This window comes from Pseudorca crassidens, chromosome 15 (genome assembly GCF_039906515.1).
Source record: "Pseudorca crassidens isolate mPseCra1 chromosome 15, mPseCra1.hap1, whole genome shotgun sequence".
NCBI lineage: Eukaryota > Metazoa > Chordata > Mammalia > Artiodactyla > Delphinidae > Pseudorca > Pseudorca crassidens.
The window spans coordinates 82,895,166-82,916,451 of NC_090310.1; the positions used below are offsets into that span (position 1 = coordinate 82,895,166).

The 21,286-nt window shown below is 44.6% G+C and overlaps 2 protein-coding genes across 10 annotated transcripts in view; one reads left to right on the top strand and one right to left on the bottom strand.

Moving 5' to 3' along the window:
- On the bottom strand, positions 1 to 18,272 carry AURKA (aurora kinase A). 6 transcript variants are annotated; one of them, XM_067708564.1, is made up of 9 exons: positions 18,065 to 18,272; positions 14,377 to 14,420; positions 11,389 to 11,668; positions 9,329 to 9,383; positions 8,079 to 8,267; positions 7,161 to 7,299; positions 2,799 to 2,947; positions 774 to 948; positions 1 to 647 (listed from the first exon to the last, which is right to left on the bottom strand). In XM_067708564.1, the coding sequence occupies exons 1-9, from the start codon at positions 18,123 to 18,125 to the stop codon at positions 468 to 470; spliced, it is 1,272 nt and encodes a 423-aa protein (XP_067564665.1). In that variant the 5' UTR covers positions 18,126 to 18,272; the 3' UTR covers positions 1 to 467. The 6 variants fall into 6 exon arrangements, with proteins under 6 accessions (XP_067564665.1, XP_067564664.1, XP_067564666.1 ...); XM_067708563.1 differs by having other exon boundaries at positions 8,079 to 8,270; XM_067708565.1 differs by having other exon boundaries at positions 8,079 to 8,270; positions 18,051 to 18,248.
- The window catches only part of CSTF1 (cleavage stimulation factor subunit 1), an 11,404-nt gene continuing 8,387 nt past the window's right edge, over positions 18,270 to 21,286 (top strand). Inside the window, exons 1-2 of one of the 4 annotated variants that reach the window (XM_067708561.1) lie at positions 18,270 to 18,409; positions 20,741 to 20,941. In XM_067708561.1, the coding sequence (XP_067564662.1) occupies positions 20,773 to 20,941 (169 nt within the window). In that variant the 5' untranslated portion in view covers positions 18,270 to 18,409; positions 20,741 to 20,772. Of the gene's footprint in view, positions 18,625 to 18,666; positions 19,403 to 20,740; positions 20,942 to 21,286 lie in introns of those variants that run through there. The other 3 variants (XM_067708560.1, XM_067708559.1, XM_067708562.1) reach the window with 3 other exon arrangements.

Consider the following 21,286-nt stretch of genomic DNA (forward strand, 5'->3'; position numbering starts at 1 on the left):
TACAAGTCTATACAAAAGTCTTTATTTTAACATTTAAAAGAAAGAATCACATGTTCATTCCGACAGCTTTACCAGACTGGGCCACCCGATAAGTTACACGCACACAGGGACTTGGAAAGTTATTGCACAGATTTTCAACGGGTCGAGTCAGGACCAAACAGCCGCCCTTCCCCACAGCCAGGCTGCGAGTCCATCTTCCACAAGGACACCTTACTCAAAACAGGCTGCGGGGTGGCTGCACTTGAACCTTGCCTCCAGATTGATCATATAACCACGGCTGCTCCCACTGCAGAGTGTCGTGTCTGCGGAGGTGGAGCTCTGAACTGGGAGGCCGAGCACTGCCTGCTCATAAACAGTATTTCCTGTAGCATCTCGAGGGCGGGCAGGCAGCAGGGAGATAGGCCAGCAGCCTGTTCCAGGCAGATTATCAGCAGCCCCGTCTCGAGGATTTCTGCCCCCAAAGATTCTTAAGATTGTTTGCTAGCTGATTCTTTTTTTTGACTACTCGATGGTTTTGAATTTGCCGTGATCCAGGGGTGTTCAAGTACTTCTTTGAGGGTGGGCCGCTGGCTGGGATTATGCTTCAGCAGTCTGGAAATGAGGTCCCTGGCTCCCTCTGGCACAAAGTCAGGGAATGTGAATTCCACCTGGGTAAGTGTACAATAAGTGACAGGGTCACAAATGTGGCTAAGAGAGAACAGGATAAATATTCAGATCGTAGCCTAAAGTCAAGGCTGATAAGGAATGATGGGTCCTTTCTAGTGATGTCTTACCCGTGATATTCTTTTGTAGGTCTCTTGGTATGTGTTTGCCTCAAAAGGAGGCTTCCCAACTAGAAATTCATAGCAAAGCACCCCAAGGCTCCAGAGATCCACCTTCTCGTCATGCATCCGGCCTTCAATCATTTCAGGCGGCAAGTAGTCCAGGGTACCGCAGAGGGTGGTTCTCCTAAAAACGCAGGCAGGTTCAGGTTGACGTGCTTCTGTTTCTGATGCACAACAGCTGCTCAAAATCACCAACCATTACACTAACGTTGAGCGCTTTTCCTAGGCTAGATCCTGTGCTACGAAGCAGGTACTGTTATAAATCCCCACTTTTAGACAGGGAGATGTACAAGATCTCACAGCTAGCAATCAAGCTGCACTCCAAATCTGTCCAACTCCAGAACTTCCTTAAATGATATAAAATATAGGATTTAAAGTATCACCACTATAAAATTTTGTGGACAACTAGGGAAATTTGAACATGGACTAAATAGCAGGTATTAATAAGGCTGTTAATTTTCTTAGGCGTGATAATGGTTGTGATTATACAGGACAATGTCCTTATTTTTAGGAGATGCACACTGAAGCACTCAAAGGACAAAGCACACTGTCTGCAACTTATACGTAGACGACACACCCAACATGGCAAAATGTTAACAACTGTTTGAGTGTAGGCACTGGATCGACAGGTGACCAATGCAGCACGTCTGTATGTTGTTTTTATAATAGAGGTTGGAAACAAACATCAAAGCAGGAGCAAAGACCATGCAGGTTTTGCTGGTTTACATCAGTTATTCTTTCCCTGGTGCCCAGTGAGCGCACAAATGCTCGCTCGACTGCATGGTGACCCAGGATTAAGGAGCTACCTCTCCAGACACCTAGCCTCTCATCACCACCGAGATTCAGGAGACGGCCTGAATCGGGGGGTTCTCAAATGACAGCACAACATCGAAGGAGCTCTTACAGTTACCAAGGTACGGGAGGCGAGGAGAAGTGACCAACATTTACACAGTGTCCTCTTCAGAAAAGGATCAGCTACCTTTCCTGTCACGATGACACCACTGGGAGGGTTAAGGTACAGTTTAGCCCTGCGATGCCATGAAGCCAGGTGCCAACAGCTCCCACCCGTGGCAGACCACGAGACTTTTTTTTTTTTTTAAACAGAGACTGCAGCAGCATATTCAGTGCCTTGCAGGAAACAATTAGGAGTGGTCTGTGACAAAAACAAAGCTCCCCACACCCAATGGCATCTATTTTAGACTACACAATTTTTTTTCAACTGGCTTTAAGGTAATCTGGCTAAAACTTTTTAAAGACCTACCCCAAAGTTGACAGACTCTTATTGGTGGATGTATGCTTTTAAATGCCCTACTTCACATGTGGTTCCAAAAGCTCACTTAAACTCCACTTACATTTTAAAGAGGAGAAAATGTTTTAGCTCTGTTGGCAAAGTTCACTTAAATTGTTTCATTACGTTGATCTCTCCACTTTAAGAGGAGACAGGAAAGGACTGTTCTGTTGACAGAGGACGAAAGAATCTTTGCCCCCCCACCCTGAAAGCTCCGTCCAAACCAGTTTGGTTCCTTTAAGTTCCCTGAAGAACTGTGCTCTTGGTTCTAGATCTTTGCAAGCGATGCCCTCAGAAACTTCTGTCTCCTGGTCCGGGAAGCAGTGGAGTCTCCCTCACACCAGTCAGCCAGGTGTTACTGCCCCTGTACACATGCTGCACTTCACCTGTCATACACTTGTCTTATCTTTTACTTATTTGTCCCCTTCATTAGTCTCTAAGGACATTACGCATCTTTTAACCCCAGGCTTAGGACAGGATAAACAGCCCAAAATGGCTGCGGAGTAAAAATGTTCTTGAAGACACTAGTTTACTATCAGGCCTAAATTACACCAAAGTACGTGCGTCAGTTACCTGCCCCAACTCAGCACACATCTATACTTTACATATTTTACTATTTAGCTCATGATTAGCCCCTGGGCTTTTGCTAAACTGAGCAAACAAGTTCCACGTCTGAAGTTACATACCTGGAGGATGGGGCATGTACTGACCACCCAAAATCTGCGATCTTAAGCTCTCCAGATGATCCGAGGAGCAGGTTCTCTGGCTTAATGTCTCTATGAATAACTCTCTTTGAATGACAGTAAGACAGGGCATTTGCCAATTCTGTGATATACTATTCAAAAAAAAAAAGTATTGAAAGTCTCTGTTTTAGATTTATATAACACAATTTTAGACATCTCTTCTGAAAGGAAACCCAACATAGATTTTAACATGTTTCGTAGATTTTTAAAGCCAAAACTAGAGAAAATGGATGACTCTACAAGAAAACAAACCAATTTAGTGTGCAGCATTAAGTACAAGTGATTCTGTGCTATGTTATTTGCTAACACAGCAGATGTGATATTGAAAGACAGGAAAACACAGAGACAGCACTACATCCCCACATGGCAATATATGGCCCAGCAGCAATGAATTAAGACAATATTGAAAAAATGGTATAAATTAGGGAGTCAGACATGTAAACGGTTTTTAACATTTAAAACAAAAACGCTTAAGTACAGACCATTCCCATTTTTAAACCAAGGCCAATTTACAACAAAAGGATTTGTCTGAAGCTAAAACTTTACTCTAAGAGCACCGGAAGAAAAAAATCCTGAACAATAAACTAAGAGCAGTTGTCCTGGCATGTTAAGTAGCGAGCTAAATTTGGGGACACACTACATAGTAATTCATTAGTCAGCTTCAAAGTACACAAGCAAGTCAGTCCTTTCGTTCGTTTTGTTTGCATTTCAACTAAAAGATCTAGCAAGCAGGTCCAGAATTTGCTTTAACATATAAATAAGAATGGTTTTATAGTATACTGAAAGAATATATTTAGCTCTGACTTAAGTTAGAGAAGCGTTTGTTTCCCAAAAGTAATTCTAGACAGGACTCAACATTATTTTATACCAAAAAAGGTGTACTAAACAAATGGGTAGAAACCAGATGTTATCGTCAGAAAGGACATTTTTCATTATTTTCAGCCAAAGCCAGAGACCAAAATTTAGACCATAATAAACTGAAAGTGAAGGCAAAGAAAGCTCGTCTCCTGCACCAAAGTTGGGTTGATGATGCCCTAGGAGCACACATTACTATTCCGGAGGGCAACAGGCTGTCCCTGCTCAAACCTCGGCAAGAACCAGAGCTCTCTGGCACCCAACTCCCTCCACACCTCCCACATTAGATTGTGGGTACACGTAAAGGTCCCTAACACTTCTCTAGAATTAGTCTTATTTTTATTAGAAAAGAAAAACAGGTGCGTGTATATATCTCCAAACTAAGGAATCTAGAAAGAACCAATCTTTTCTTTTAAATAGCTGTTTACACCAAAGTAAACTCCATCTGGACTGAGGAAAACTGAGTACTACAAATATTAATTGCCAATTAAATAAGAAACTAGTTTGGTTAACTAATATTTAAAAAGCAAATAAAATAGATTTCTACTTATCCATAGGGCAAATATTTAAGTTTAAAATAGTACGTCCTGGTTGCACAGACAGGACCAGAGGGTCATTCACCAATAGTGCTGTGATTTCATCAGAAGATAAAAGTAAAACCACCTGAACTTAATGCCATTTACATCAATGCCAAAAAGAAAATGAGTGTACATACTACCCAGAGACCTCCACCAAGAAACAGAACGAAGTAACCACCATTCAACAGGCCCATCATCAGCTAATTCAACAAAAAACAGCCCAAATTAAGACTCAGCTTCTTCAAACAATTTTCACACAATAAAGGAAAGTAGAATTTGGGGGGGGGACAAAAACCTGATAATGTTGAACTTTATTAAGATTAAAAACATCTGCCCCTGAAAAACACAGTTAAGAGAATGAAAACATGAGCCACAGATGGGGAGAAAACGTGATAAAGGACACGTACCACAAATACACAGGAACCCTTCAAACTCAGTAAGACAACAACAAAAATTTTTAATGGGCAAAAGATCTGAAGAAACACCTCAAAGATGATATACAGATGACAACTAAACACATGAAAAGATGCTCAACATTGTACGTCATTAGAGAACTGCAAATTAAAACTGAGGCACCACTGTACACCTACTGGAAAGACTGACATCCAAAAGGCTCAACACCGGGCTTCCCTGGTGGCGCAGTGGTTGAGAGTCTGCCTGCCGATGCAGGGGACACGGGTTCGTGCCCCGGTCCGGGAAGATCCCACATGCCGCGGAGCGGCTGGGCCCGTGAGCCATGGCCGCTGAGCCTGCGCGTCCGGAGCCTGTGCTCCGCAACGGGAGAGGCCACAACAGTGAGAGGCCCGCTTACTGCAAAAAAAAAAAAAAAAAAAAAAAAAAAGAAAGAACAAAAGGCTCAACACCACCAGCTGCTGGTGAGGAGCAACAGGAACTCTCATTCGTGGGTGGGAAGGCCAAGAGGGTATATCCACTTTGGAAGGCAGTTTAACAGTTTCTTAAAAGCTAAATGTAGTCTTACCATACAAGCCAGCAATCGCACCCCTAAGTATTTACCCAGCCAGTTTGAAAACCTATGTCCCACAAAAACCTGCATGCAATTGTTTATAGCAGCTTTACTCGTAATCACCGAAAACTGGAAGAAACCAAGATGCCCTTCAGTAGGTGAAGAGAGAATAATGGAATAGTATTCACCAATAAAAAGAAATGAGCTATCAAACCCTAAAAAGATACAGATGAATCTCAAATGCATACAGTTGCTTCCCACAGGGTAACTGGTTAACAATGCTACCACTACACATGAACACTGGAATTGAACAGATAAATGGATGGCGGAGGGTGGAACCCAAGTTTCTCAATGTTGGGGTGGAGGTTACAGATAAGCAAGGGAGGAGGGTAAAATGATCCATGTGATAATGGACTCATGTTTTGCTTAATATAGATACGGATGGATAAATATAGAAATACTTTTAGATACATGCATTTACATGGATTACTATACACATATTTCCTTGCTCTCTGTCAGCTGAAAGCCTAGAAGTAATAACACTCAGTAGCAATGATCATATCCAGCGCCCAGATCTTGGTTTCTAGTAACACTTTCCAATAAAAGGAACCAAAGCTCCGTGGAGAAATAACGAATTCTAAGACTGGGATAGGAAAGGTACAAGATGAAGCTGGAACATCATCTTATAGCACCAGAAAACAAGAAAGTGCTTTTCCGTGCACGCACACACACAACGATAGGGACATATCCAAAGGACACAGGAACCACGAGAGAGCTCCCAGTGGCCAAAGCTGGAACAATGAGAGCAAACTGGTATTAGATTATACTCAAAGTATAAAATAATCCATGAGTCCATGTTAATAAATGATTGACTCCATTTTCTGACTATTTTAACATCATTTTGCCTTTGGTGTGGGTATTTGTTGTTATATGTCTTTTATGTCTATGGATTAATTTTGTCTGGTGAATCAAAGGATTTATATCATTTATCAAATTTGGAAAATTCCCAGCCATTATCACTTCAAACATTACCTTCTGCCCAATTTCTCTATTATTTTTTCCTTCAGGATTACAAAATTTATTACTAAATTTATATAAGAAGTAAACATTACTTCCAAATGTCAAAAATAAATAAATAAAAATGAGTGAGTAAATAAATAATGGAGAATAGAGAAATATCTGGTACAGAATTCCAAATAACTTATGTCGATACCCTGCCCTATAGGAGATGAAACATAACCCCCCATGGGCTGTTCCTCTGAAAGGACAGAGCATGCAAAGGGAGAAAAAGAGTAACTTTACAGTGGAGAAACCTGACAAACACTGCCTCAGCCAGGTGGTCAAGGCCGACACTCAGGGATGAGTCAGGTTAATAGTATGTATCCTTGATACGAGAATGCATTTTACCTCTGATCTTCCTCTCAAAACCCCATGACCCTCATCTAATCATGAGAAACTAAAGAAATCTGAATGAAGTATGGATTTCAGTCAATAGTTATGTACCAATATTGGTTCATTAGTTATGACAACTGTACCACACTGATAAAATATAAATAGGAAAATTAGGTGTGTATTAATAGGAGAAAGTAAGTCTGTACTATCTTCAGTTATTCTATAAGTCTAAAACTAATCTAAAACAAATTTTTCTTTTTTTTTTTTTAAAGAGAGCAACTATACATTTCCACAGAAACAGCTGTGGAAACCAACCACAATATTCCATTTGGTACCTGATTTTATCTGTATATAAAAGGTACACCTAAGCTATTTTGATTTTTCCATTTCAAATATTTGATCTGATTAAGCTATCTTCCCATGAGACAAAACCCCTCTATTATATAATGAAAGGTCCACTGCTAGGTAGGACAGGTATAGAGGAAACAGAATTAGTCTGAACAAATGAAAACTTACAGTAGCAGTTCTCTGCTCATCAAACTTTGACAGTTTCTGAAGTTCTCTATAGACAGCTCCGAGGGGTGCATATTCCAGAATTAGGTAGACTCTGGTAGCATCATGGAAATAACCATACAGCCTGAGAATGTTTGGATGCCTGCAACGAAGGACGAACACTCTAACACCTGGTTTTGGAGCTGATATGTACTGAGTATCAAACAAATGCTCATGTGAAACCAGTGGTGAAAACTGCTGCTGGCCACAGATCCCACTTCAACCCCCCTTGAGAATTTGAAACTACAGACCCACTGTAAGAAAAAGATGTACACTGCTATCAATTTACATGCATTTCAAGGTATTAATGGACCTTGGGTTTAGTTAAGACTATTGTCTTCCTTTAGGCCATCTATATTCTTAGGTGGGGAAAGAATTCAGATAAATATTAAGTCTCTGCAAATTGGAAAAAAAAAAAAAGACATGGCATTCCCACAGTAGTTGAAACCCAGACACCATGAGATAGACAACACAGGCAGCGTTCACGAATGGCATGGGATGTGCTGCTGACAACTTTGGACAGCTGAGCACAGGCTATCTGTTTTTTTGTTTTGCTTTTTTTTTTTTTCTTTAATTCACCGAAAGCAAAAAGAAAAAGATCCACTGGCCAAAGTCAACCTGTAGGCTGCCAGTTTGCAACCTAACTCAAAATAAAAGGTATCATTCCCTTTAATTACCCACCAAAACAAAACAAGAACACCTCCGGTAAATTACTCCATCAACAAAACAAACCTTCAAGCAATTTTTCAGGACCACGGCACTTAAGTCTAGTGAATTTAGTCCCTCTGCAGTACTACGGAGCCAGCCTTCTACAAAGAAGTTTACAATCGTTTAACTCTTAAAGTTCTGTACGCCACTCTTCCTGGACATCTGAAAACTTACCTAAGGTGGGACTGTATTTCTACTTCCCTCCTCAGCTGATGCTCAACTCCTGCTTTCTCCAACTGAGCTTTAAATAATACCTTAAGAGCCAGGATAAACTTGCTTTGTTTTTCTCTCGCCAAATAAACATTACCAAACTTTCCTTTACCCAGCGGGCGACCAATTTCAAAATCTTCCAAAGCCCACTGCCTTCTAGGAAAGAATTGAACATTTTAAAATGTGAAGAAAACACATCTTTTCTAACAATGTATATTAGTGAGTAGTAGACATCCTATAAATTTTATATTCAAAGTTGTATTGAGTATGTACCCTCTGCAAGAACCAAACCAATAACCACAATTAATGAGTCACCACAGACATTAAGCCCCCCATGCCCCCACCCGCCATCAGCTGAGTGACTCTGTGACAAGGAACAACCTGGACTGTTAGAACTGAAGCACTCACTGGGAAGTGTCCCACGGCAGTACTATGCCCTGGAGCACAGACCTATTAACAACAACACTTAGGACCGTAAGAAGGATTAGATGAGTAACTGGAGAGGGAAAAATGCTGCAGAACCACCTGTGAGCCTCTTTCAAACCAAGCACAGCCTCCACCACTCTGGTTAAGCGAGTGGGATGGAGCCCGCAGGGCAGTGGGGCGAGAACCATTGGATGTAGATTCTCAGAAAGCCTCCGGTAGGTGCTAGAGCAAAAAAGGCTATGGATTCATTCCTGGCTCCTATCACATTCTAGAATCTAGACAATTCAGAGACTGAGAGCAGGGGAAAATACAGCCAAGCTTTATTATGAGGAACAAGTATAATAATTCTGTCAATACTTTCAAAATACCCAGACAGTCATGTATTAGTCCATAGCTCTGCAATAGGACCACATTTTGTTGTTATTTTTTTAACTTCCACCTCTTTACTAGAATAGAAAAAAGTATAGAAGCATACATAAACCATATGTAGTAGTTACTTCTGAAGGTGGAGAGGAACTTTCACTTCACACATTTCTGTAGCAGATTCATACAAGTCATTTCTAAATTTGGAAAGCAATAAGAAAAACTTGAGTCCCTAATAAACATCCATCATTAAAATTCCTTCTCCCTTTCTTTAAAGATTGGAAATTTGAAACATCTATATTTTCTAAGTGAAAATACAGTATAAAGACCTATTTTAAAAGTGTTCCCATAACTAAATTTGCAATTAAAAGGTGTATTCTAGTAGAATGATGGCACAGAACTCTGTAAACAAGATAAAACTTTACCTTTTTGATTCTTCATTTTTCTGTTTTGATGCCGCTTCCTTTTCAGGATTATTTCCTAGATAGAGTAAGTTAAAAACCTGTTTTTAGAATAACTATGCAGAATAAGTTAGAAATCTTTGATTAGAGATGAATATTAGTGTATGTCCAGAATGATAGATCTGAACTATTTCTAGTTTTTTTTTTGTTTTTTTTTTTTTTTAAAAAAGGGACTTCCCTGGTGGTCCAGTGGTAAAGAATTCGCCTTACAGTGCAGGGGTTGCAAGTTCTATCCCTGGTTGGGGAACTAAGATCCCACATGCCGAGGGGCAACTAAGCCCATGCGCCACAACTACTGAGCTCGTGCGCCTCAACTACAGAGCCCATGCAACCTGGAGCCCGTTCACCACTACTAGAGAAGAGAAAAACAGCGTGCTGCAACGAAAAGATCCCGCATGCCTCAACGAAGATCCCGCATGCCAAAACTAAGACCCAACGCAGCCAAAATAAATAAATAATAAATAAAATATTTTTTAAAAAGACTACTTACTACACTGTAACCTCACTCCTGCCATTTGAAGTCTTTATAGAACCTCGAGAGTAAAGACAAGCAGATACATATAGCTAGGCCCTTAGATAATCTCCTTGAAGCCTCAGTTTCTTTTTTTTTTTTTTTTTTTTTTTGCGGTACGCGGGCCTCTCACTGTTGTAGCCTCTCCCGTTGCGGAGCACAGGCTCCGGACGCGCAGGCTCAGCGGCCATGGCTCACGGGCCCAGCCGCTCCGCGGCATGTAGGATCTTCCTGGACCGGGGCACGAACCTGTGTCCCCTGCATCGGCAGGCGGACTCTCAACGACTGTGCCACCAGGGAAGCCCCCTGAAGCCTCAGTTTCTAAATGAAGAGCTTCTAAAGCAGAATTACCAATCTTCCCATCCATCACAAGCTCCCACCTCATCACCTTTTCCCCAGGAGGTGGGCCAGCCAGCTGTCCATTTGCTACAGACAATGTGCAACAAAACATAAGCCAACCACCACCTCCTTCCACTGTCTTGGTGGCCAAGGGGAAATTACATGGGACATTTCCACTTGTCTATTTCCAGCACTTCAAACTCTTAACAGCAGCACATTTTGCTCTGGTCAGGTATTTGAATTCAGGCCTCAACTGGACTCTTCCCCTCCCTGGTTCACAATCTCAGTTAAGGCCACCAGTATAACCACCATCCCCATGTCCAGTTTATTGCCCAGTTCAGTCAAGTCTGCATCCTAAGTGAGCTCTCGGATTTGTCTGCACCACTCCATCCTGGCTGTCTTCAAATAAGTTAACACTTCAAAATCTTAGCTTCCTCCTCCACAAAACCAAGTTAAAAACCATGGCTGCCTTTGTAGAGTGGTTACGAGGACAGAATGACACAACGCGGAAGAAGGAAGCCTGCGGTGTGAGCGCTCACACCTGGTAAATGCTAACTATTAGCACCGACCCTGCTCTGCCTAGGTCAGGCCGCTGCCATATCGGCCCCAAACCACAATGGCTTCCCTCCTATCTGGTACCCCTGGGTCCAGCAATGCTACTCTCCAATTCATGCCCCACATTCAGATGAGCTTTCTATAAAGGCAAGTCAGCCCGTCCTCCGCTCAAAAACCTTTCAGCAGCTTCCCAGTGCACACGGGATAAAGCCCCACTCACCGCGGCCAGCAGTGCCCACCTCGACCTGACCTGGCCCGCCTCAGTCCACCCACTCCCCACGCCGGGCACTTCCCTCCACACCCCAGAACCCTGAAGTTGTTCAGCTCCAAGAGTACCTGCTACAAGAACCCCATCCCTCCCCTCCGCCCCTACTATGCAATCAAAGAACACGGCACTGGTGCTGTGTCCTCCCTGGCTGCCAACTCTTCCTTGAGGGTGGGAGTCCGGCCTGGCCCACAGGAGACACAGGTACTTCACCCGGACACCAGATTTTCTCCCCATCCTCAGTAGAAAATGACGTAAAAGCTAGGGTTCCAAACAATAAACACACGTCTACACACTTGCTTTTTTAGCAACTAAAAAGAATGACTCTCCAATGAGCCTCAGAGCGCTGATTACCAGGTGCTGGGAGCTGGGGCTGCTCGCTCTTTTGGGTATTACTCAGCGGCCTGGAGACAGGACGAGGGGCGCTGGCTGCCTGCGTCGGCTTCTGCTTCAGGGGCTGTACGGGTTTTTGGCTGGAGACAAGCTTTTGCACTTGTGAAGGAACACGCTGCGAGGAATTTGAAGGACACAAGACCCGCTGAGCCTGGCCACTGTTCGCAGACACCGGATTCTGAGAAGGAAATTGCTGAGTCACCGGAACACGTTTTGGGCCATCACCAAGTGGAACTGTAGTCTAGATTGGGGAGGAAAAAGGAACTTTATGGTCTCCATGAACGAAAGCTGAATATCAAGAGAATATTCCAAAAGTTTTTTTTCCAATATAAGAAAATGAGTGTCACTCACTGATAACAGACGTTAGGGGAAAGCGATTTTAATCAGCACTTCCAGAGCATACAGTGTATGGCTGCAATACCTGAATGACACCGCCTCCCCTTCCCCAACACCCACCCCTAAAAAGCACGCCCCCATAAACAAATGTTCATGAACAAACTTTCATCGAAAAAAGGAGGCATTAAACACTAAGAATTCACAATGACTTGGGAATTATTATTTAGCAAGAAGCTGCAATTTGGAAACTGTATATCAAAATCCCAATTCCAATGACATTTCTTTGACAATACCTATGTTTAGAAAAGAGACTGAAAGAAATACAACAAAATATTCAACAGTGATTTTTTTTAAATTATTATTTATTTATTTTTGGCTGTGTTGGGTCTTCGTTTCTGTGCGAGGGCTTTCTCTAGTTGTGGCGAGCAGGAGCCACTCTTCATCGCGGTGCGTGGGCCTCTCTTGTTGCAGAGCACAGGCTCCAGACACGCAGGCTCAGTAGTTGTGGCGCATGGGCCTAGTTGCCTCGCGGCATGTGGAATCTTCCCAAACCAGGGCTTGAACCCGTGTCCCCTGCATTGGCAGGCGGATTCTCAACCACTGCGCCACCAGGGGAGCCCTCAACAGTGATTATCTTTGAGTAAAGAAGTTTTGGAGAATTTCTGTACTTGCCAGATTTTCCACAAAAGCTAATTACTTTTTTTTTTTTAACAATAATGACCACAGTTTTAATAGTCCAAAAAGCTAATTACTACTGATTTAGTAGTGTTTCAATTTCCAAGTGTTCAATACTGACAAAATGCATCTGAGGCAAAAGACAAAATAAATATAGGCTCTTCAAAAAGTTACTACCAGGGCTTCCCTGGGGGCGCAGTGGTTGAGAGTCCGCCTGCCGATGCAGGGGACACGGGTTCGTGCCCCGGTCCGGGAAGATCCCACATGCAGTGGAGCGGCTGGGCCCGTGAGCCATGGACGCTAAGCCTGCGTGTCTGGAGCCTGTGCTCCGCAACGGGAGAGGCCACAGCAGTGAGAGGCCCACGTACCGCAAAAAAAAAAAAAAGTTACTACCAAAATATATTATTTACATGCCTGTAAGTTGGATGTCACGAGTTTTTAAAATACTTAAATTCTAAGGCCCTGAGCTAATCAAACACAGGGCAGGGGGCACTTCCTCTAGCTTCAATGGAGGCAATTTCCTCATAAACGAGCAAACAGTGCCAGAAGAGAAGCCTCAGAATCCATCACCAGCTTGCTGGTACAAGTGCTTTCCAAGAGAGGGTTTCCAACTTACAGGAAAAAGAGATTGCTTCTGAAATTAGCAGCATCCACAGCACAGCAGACATTCAGGCAGCAAAAGACATTTTAAACATCAAGCAATTTTCTTTTTATGTAAATTTATTTATTTTTTTTTGGCTATGTTGGGTCTTCATTGCTGCGCATGGCCTTTCTCTAGTTGTGGTGCACGGACTTCTTATTGCGGTGGCTTCTCTTGTTGCAGAGCACGGGCTCTAGAGCACAGGCTCAGTAGTTGTGGCGCACGGGCTCAGTTGCTCTGCGGCATGCGGGATCTTCCCGGACCAGGGCTTGAACCCGTGTCCCCTGCATTGGCAGGCGGATTCTTAACCACTGTGCCACCAGGGAAGTCCCTAGAGCAATTTTTTAAAATGATTTTTATCATCAGAATTGAGAATCAAATACAGTGAACCAATTTAGCCTTTTTCTGGTTGGTCATTTTTACACTTTCAGCCAGTAAAAAAGGCTAAGTATCCATTTTTCAAAGATGAAGACTTCTAAAAACAAACCCCTCTCCTCAAAAAAAAAAAAAAAGCAGTATTTATATTCTTCTAATTTCCTAGAAGGAAAAAAACCCGGGGATTACTTATATTAAAAGGATCTTTCTGTGAGAGACCCATTCACCTAACTGCTCCACAAATATTCATCAAATGCTAAGTAAGGGCCAGGGGGTCTCTGCTCCTGGATTCCAATCTCCCCCAAGCTGAACTGAGCACCCCTCCTAGGAATTACTCAGGTTATATGTATATATAATATGGTACTGGCTCACACACCTACCCAGAAGGGCTCTAAGTTCTTTAAAGTCAAAGACCACATGCTTTTCACCGTTGTGATCCCTGCACCTGACACAGAACCTGGCTGCAATGCCCAGGAAATGCCCACTGAACTGCTGCTCGACATTCCTCTAAAGCGTGAGCAGAACCAACTACGGCAAAGAAATTAATTTCTGGAAAGCAAGGAAGTACGGGCAAGTGTTAAGCACCTACTACGTACATCATTATCCTGCATGCAATGGAGCAATAGAGATACTTAAACAGCTAACTGTAAGACAAAGCAGAGGAAATAAAAGTTACGGTGAAAGAAGCAACGAAGTGTTATTGAATGCGTAGAAAAATGACTAATTCCCACCCAAGAACGTGGTAGAGGGATCTAAAGTTACAACCCAGAGTAAAGGTAAAACGAATTCTAGATTTTAAACCCAATCTCAAACAACTCTACCCCAATAAAAAAAAATAATAATATAAATAAATAATAAAATAAAACCCAATCTCCCTTTGGGTTTTATAAATGTGACTTGAGATTACAGATTATTCGATTTACCTTAGGCCCCGAGATGCTGTTTTCTTTACATTTGTCCATGATGCCTGAAAAGAAAAAAGAACCACCTTTAATTTGTAAAAATCCACCTGCTTCCAAGTGTTATGCTGGATGAGGGTTATAAATCCTGATGAAAAAACCTCAACAGCACACAGAATTTTACATGTTTTGTCATCCAAATGAGGCTGATAAGGGAGCAGTGTTTTCTCGCCTGATACCACGTGCAGGCATGGGGCCTTCCCCCCACCTCACACGCTGCAGCCCGCCCCTCCCCCGATACTCAGACTTCACTCCTGAACCGCCCTGTCCTGCCCCATCATCTCTCTAACGGACCACTTTCATCACTGTACAAGCCAGCTTCCATACCTGCTGCCTTCAGAACAAAAAAGGTCCTCTTTACCCCAAAACTGACTCAAGCTATGACCACATCTCTGGCCTCCCCTTTCAACAGCAAAGCTCTGCAAGTCTCTACCACTTCCCTCACGCTGCCACAAGCTCCCTCCCACAGGGCTTTTATCCCCACTGCCAGCCCAGCTCCAGACTGACCCCTGCTGTTGCTAAACCGAAAGGTCAATTCTCGGCCTTCCTCTAACGTGCATTCCCTGCATTCCAGGGGATCCTGCACTCTTTTTCCACTCCTTTCTTCGCTTAGCTCGCAGATCTGTCTTCACCTTACTGCTGTCCCATCGCAACCGCCTTTGCTGATCAGCCTCACGCGTACCACCAATCTCAGTGTCTGAGGTGACTCCGGAATGGACTCTGCAGGTCTCCATCTACACCTGCCTACGGCCCCAGGACTCTGAACATCTTTAACAAGAGAACTCGAATTTGCATCTCCTGCCCTCCCCTCTCCTGCGACTGCCAGGCTCTCTAACAACCTGCTCAGGATCCCCCAGGAAGGTCTGCCAGGCGTCTCAACCCAACACACCAAATGAAACCTCTTCTCTCCGGCACACTTCTTTTCCCCTTTGCCATGGGGGTTGCCCAGAAACACTTCTTTCCCAACTACACTCACTCCTTCGGTGAGCTCATCCCATCTCCTGGCTTTCAGTACCATCCACAGGCTGAGGATCCCCAAATTTCCATCGGAACTCTGACCAGCTGGTAATCTGAGAGCATCTCAATGTTAAACTGTCCCCAACTGAAGTCCTGCTCCCTTCCCCACCCCATCTCCGGCAACCCGCTCTCTCGGATGGCGGACTGGGCTGCCCCCATCTCAGTAGACGGCAAATCCATCCTGCCAGTTGCTCAAGTCTAAAGTCTTAGCACAATCTTTTACACGGTTCTCCCTCAAAACCCTTATCTGATCCATCAGCATATCTTACAGGCGCTATCTTCAAAATCACTGCTCACAGCCTTTACTACTCCCACCTCGTCAAACCACAATTTTCTCTCCCCGCAATTATTTGCAAAAGGCTCCCCAATGGTCACTCTGCTTCCACCCTTCTCCCATTAAGTCCATTTGCAACACTGTGCCCAGTGATCCCATTAACAAGTCAGATATATGGTCCTTGGTTCAGAGGCCCCTCATGGTTCCTCAACTCAAATTCAAAATCTTACTTGCACATATAGGCCTATAAAGCCTCACAGAATGTGGATCTTGACCACCTCTGTGACCAGATCTCCTCCTCTTCTCTACTGCACACCAGCCATTCAGGGCTCCTCCCTTTCCCTGGCAGAGAAGTTCCCTGCCACAGGGCCTTTGCACTTCCTGTTCCCTCTACCTATGAGGCTCCTCCCTAAAAGAGAAGTGTGGCTGTTCCTTCATTTCATTCATGCTGAGATGCCCCTTTCAGATCATCTTTTACTTAACACCTTACATAACATTATTTGTACTTGTTTACCTTCTGAGTCCCCAGACTCAGATACCCAGCTATCTGCTCAGTATCTCTAAAGAAAGTAAGCTCCACAGGAGGAAGAGCTTAGTCCCATTTTGTTCACTGTTACCTCCCCAGAACATGCCTGGCACACAGTATGTATGCTCATCTTTTGGGAATGAATCAATCCATTAACAAAACAGATCAGTAATAAAAAATAGTTTCTAACACTTAGGAAGTGTTAGAATCACTTCCTGTGAGTCAGGCACAACAACCTATCAAGTAAGTAGAACATAAACTCCAAGAAAGCAGAAACCTTTCTCTATTTCTCTTACTCAGATGCTCCTTATACTCTAGAATCCAATCAGAAAGCACTCTTCAGCCCCACGCTTTCACATCCACTTTATAAGTAATCAAATAACTCCACCTCGAAGCCGGGACCAGGCTAAAGAGCCTGGAGTCCTTATAAACAGCCATTTAGACATAATAGACAAAAAAGAAAAGGAAATACATTCTCCTCGAATTTCACACATGCTCTGATGCTTTCTTCACTCTCCCTAACAGTTACAAGCAGCAGACTCATGAGAGCACACAGACCAATGAACACTGAACCATCTTCCACAGAAGCTACAGACATTCACGCCAATGTAATGCACTTTCCTTCTCAGGAAGCACAGTAACAGAATGGAACATGATTCTGATCCAGAAATTCTGGAGAAAGCCTCAAGAAGACTGCTTCTCAGGTGATTCTGGCCTGCAGCGGAGTTCAGGAGTCACATGTCCAGACGACCTGCACAAGATCCCTGCAGTTCAAACTAGAGATCCTACTAGTCTAAACAGCAAAACAGATTTGCACTGTGGGTTGAGGCTTTTCCTTCCTTCGTTAAACCTGCAAATGTCTGCACAGATGCAAGAGAGTGGAGAGGAAATGAGTATGTCGCTGAGAAGCATTTAATTCAAAGAACTAGGAAGGTTAAGGATGAGCAGGAAACAGTGAAAGGGTGATAGCTACATCTACATCAGGAGGACATTCGCTAGAAATGGAGACTTTCAGGCCCAACCCCAGACCTAACAACTACATCCTGCATTTCAAAGACACCCCCAGATGACCAGTATGTGGCTGGGCTAGACCACGAATTCTCAACGAAACATCAGAATCACCTGCAGAGCTTGATAAAAATACAGACACCTGAGTCCTACACCCAAGCGCTTCTGATCCCTTAGGTGGGTTCATATTTTTAACAAGGACGCTCAAGTAATCCCGATAAGGGTAGTCCAAGGTCTACGGTTTGAGAAGTACTGGCCCAGGAAGGCCTCTTTGAGGAAGTTATTTATTCACCCACTCATCCGTCCCGCCCGGACAAGGGCCTTTTCCGGCTAGTCTACCCAAAGTAGCCCCCGGTTCCTAGCGCCCTTCCCTAGTGGAAGTTATCTTGCTACTTCATCGTCTGTCTTCCCACCCCCCAGAACGTAAACTCCAAGACAGCAAAAACCTTCTGTACCTCCTTACCCAGGTGCTCACTGAACACGAGAATCCCATCAGAAAGCACCCCCCCAGAGCCCCCCCCCCCACGCCACACAACTCAACGCACTCCAGGTGTTTAATAAACACCAGGCGGCATGTTACAGGGCGTCTGGGGACCCAGGAGCTGATGGGAGGGCGCTGGAAAAGCACAGGGGGACGCAGGGAGGAACGGGGGGGGAACGCAGGGAGGAACTGGGGGACCAAGGGAGACTTTCTCGCCCCGACCCTCCCCTCGCCGGCCCAGCGGCCCCAAAGACCTCTTCCCTCCCACCCACCCCCAAAGGCCACCCAGGGTCCTCCCGCCCGCCTCACAGAGATGCCCCAGGTCTACGTACCTACGGCCTCCCACCTCCGACCCGAAGGCTCCGAGTCCTCCCGAGAGCTCGGCCGTTAGGAGGCAAAGTCTTCATTTTAAATAGGAGTTAAACCCTCGAACCCGAAAGCTGATTGGTCGGGGCTAGAGAGGCGCTGCATTTTCATTGGTTCAAAACCAACTCGACGGCTTGAGTCACGGCCCGGCGGAGACGGCGCGCAGGCGCACTTGCTTCGCAAGGCCCCGGAAGTGATGGAGGCAAAGGCCCGCCACATCTGCGGCCGTTCTAGCGCCCGCGGTGCTCTCCGGGTCTGACATTTGTCCGTGAGGCAGCAGTCCCTTGGCGTCAGGGTTGCCGCGTCGGAGATAAAGTCGGAGGAGGTGAACGAATCTCTAGAACGCGCCCGTAAGATGGCGAGAAGGGCAGGAGCGAGTGGGGTCAATCGATAGCGCAGCGCTCGGAGCGATGCCCTTTGTGCGTGCGCAGTGAAGGTGCGCCCGGAGCGATCGATTGGGCAGGATTCGCGTCTCCATTTTTCTAGGAGAGAGCGCGGGAGACCGAGAGAGCAGGACGTTCCGGTATGGGGCAGCCCGGGGTGCGTGGAATGGCGGGTGCGGTCGGCTAGCGCCTTTGGGGCACCACAGGAAAGACGCGGGCGAGGCAGGAAGAGTCAATAGTGAGCGGGGTGGCATGCGCCCTGAGTTGCCAGGCTGGGCCCGCACTCGCTCCTCTTCCTCAGAGGCCTCTCTTTCACCCTCTATTCTTCGCTAGCCTCTAGCTCGGGGTCATAGCGGAGCGTACGGTGAGGGGGCGTTTGTGTTCTCTCCCTGGTCTTCCTTCCAACTACGGGTACAACCAGTCCTGGACTGGTTACTTCCTGTCTTCGGGCCGCAGACCCTTCACCTGCAAATTGGGGGCGGTAATTAGGCGCTTTCTAGCCCAGCGAACGGACGTTCTATGGGGACTTGAGAAGCAGGGCTCGTTCTCTCTTTTCCTATTTTAATCTCTTGGTAGCCCTATGATGCGCCTGGCACGAGTGAAGGATGGAATAGTGGTTAAGCTCTGGGCTCTGGGGTGGGTAATCCTGGTGGCCACTTTAACCTTGGACGAGTTACGCAGCCACGTTTTACTTGCAGTATTTCCTAACTTCTTTGAGCCGGTTTCATCATCTCTGTTGTGTCCTAATATTGTCTACACAAGCATGGATTTATATATATTTGCTTAATACCTATCAGTAGAGCACAGTAAGAGCTCAGGCTCTGGGTTAGGATCCAGGCTCCGCCATTTACAGGCTGTTGGATCCTGGGTGAGTTAACCTTCCTGTGCCTCCGGTTGCCCACCTCTAAAATGGCATAAGCTGAAGATTGAATGAGGTAATGCATATTAGTTGCTTACACCATGTGTGTTATATGCGGAATGTCTAATGAATTTTATCTAGTTTATCATTAAGTTTTTAAGGAGCAGTACACGCAGCAATTAGAACACCATCTCTGGAGTCAAACCGCCTGCGTTCTAATGCTGGTTCCTCCAGGCACTAATTCTGAGACCTTGGGCAAGTTATTTCCCCTCCTCACCTGTAAACAAGATTACTGGACCTCCTTTATAGAATGTTGTTGAGGATTGAGATGAAACATGGTAAACACATTGGCTATTCTTATCATCAGTAGCCTCAGTAATTCTCCAGAGGGCCTTGGGTAGTTAAAAACACTGTTCCCGCCCCTTTCCTACAGCACCTCCCACTTTCAGAATCACCCCTGTGAAGTGGTGTTAACTGCCCACTCCCCGCCCTTCTTTCTTATATTCTTCTCTCTCTCCTGTGCTCTGCCTTCCAATTTTCTTCTGTGCCACAGCTACCTGTCTGCCTGTGACTTTTATTCTTTATCGCTGTTCCCCAGCTCCTGCAGCTTTCTGATACCTGTACAGATCTACACGTGTACAGACATTGATTTTTATAATCAGATTATCTAATCATGTCAACCAATTGGAGTTCTTTTTTTTTTTTTTTTTTTTGCATAAACTGGAAACCATCTGTAATTTTCTCTTTTGCTTTCTGAGCCGGAGAGAGAACTTAAACACTTGTAAATCAATCTAAACGCACAGTCCTTCCAGTTTTTCCATTTTTTATAGTTATTTTGGCTGTATCCTATTTGCCAATATTTTATTCAGCAATGCTTTCCAAAGTATTCTGTAATTAAATTATGTAATGTAACAAGCTCGGTTGCCTTGAAACATGTTTTAAGAATGACCATAACTGACATTAGTAAACATAACAGCTTAGCTGGTGGAAACAGTAGTGTCTAGACGTCCAACAGTAGCAGCTGTTGTACCTATTGCAAACATTAGCCAGGGTTTCATTAACAGAAGAAGTGGAAGATTCTGGGATAGCAGTAAAGAATAAAAATTGCAGGTGGGTAATTTAGCAGAGAAAAAATGTTCATGAAGAGAGGTTCTACTGTAAATATTGGCTAACGTGATTTGAACCATTTCTGTGTGCTGCTGTGCTCAATGCTCTACATGTATCATCTTGTTTAGCCTTCACTGACTTATTTAACAGCTGAGGACCCTGATCTCAGAGAAACGTAGTTGCTGACCAAAGATAATGCTGATAGAGCTGGGATTTAAGCCCTGGAAAGGCTGACCAGATTCCTGTGTTGCTTCTGTGGTTTGCTAGTGCCTCTGCCCCTCATCATCTCCTGTTTTCTCTCTTGCAGCTGGCAGGGAAATTACCTTCCTCTCCTCCAAGATGTACAGAACCAAAGTGGGCTTGAAGGATCGCCAGCAGCTCTACAAGCTGATCATTAGCCAGCTGCTCTATGATGGCTACATCAGCATTGCTAATGGCCTCATCAATGAAATCAAGCCTCAGTCTGTGTGTGCGCCCTCGGAGCAGCTCCTGCACCTCATCAAACTAGGTGACTTGAGAGCGCACGTTCAGTGAGCCCGTGACAAGCGTTCAGATGTTTGTCAGGATTGCTGCCCTTTACTTTTAGTGCCTAGTATGTGTCGAGCACAGTGCTGGGTAATGAAGGAGAAAGCGAAGTCCAGAGTGTGAAGGTTTTGAGCAGGTTCTGGCCTCAGGGTCTTTATGTGAATTATCTGGAGCTTTCTGCCGCTGTATTATTGACTTCAAGTCTCAGCTCAGATGTCGTCTCAGAGTCCTCCTCATTTCTTCTAAAATAACCCGAACATCTTCCCCGTACCTCCGCAAGTGCTCTAAAACAGCAATCCCATTTCCTTTGTAACAGAATCACTGTCTG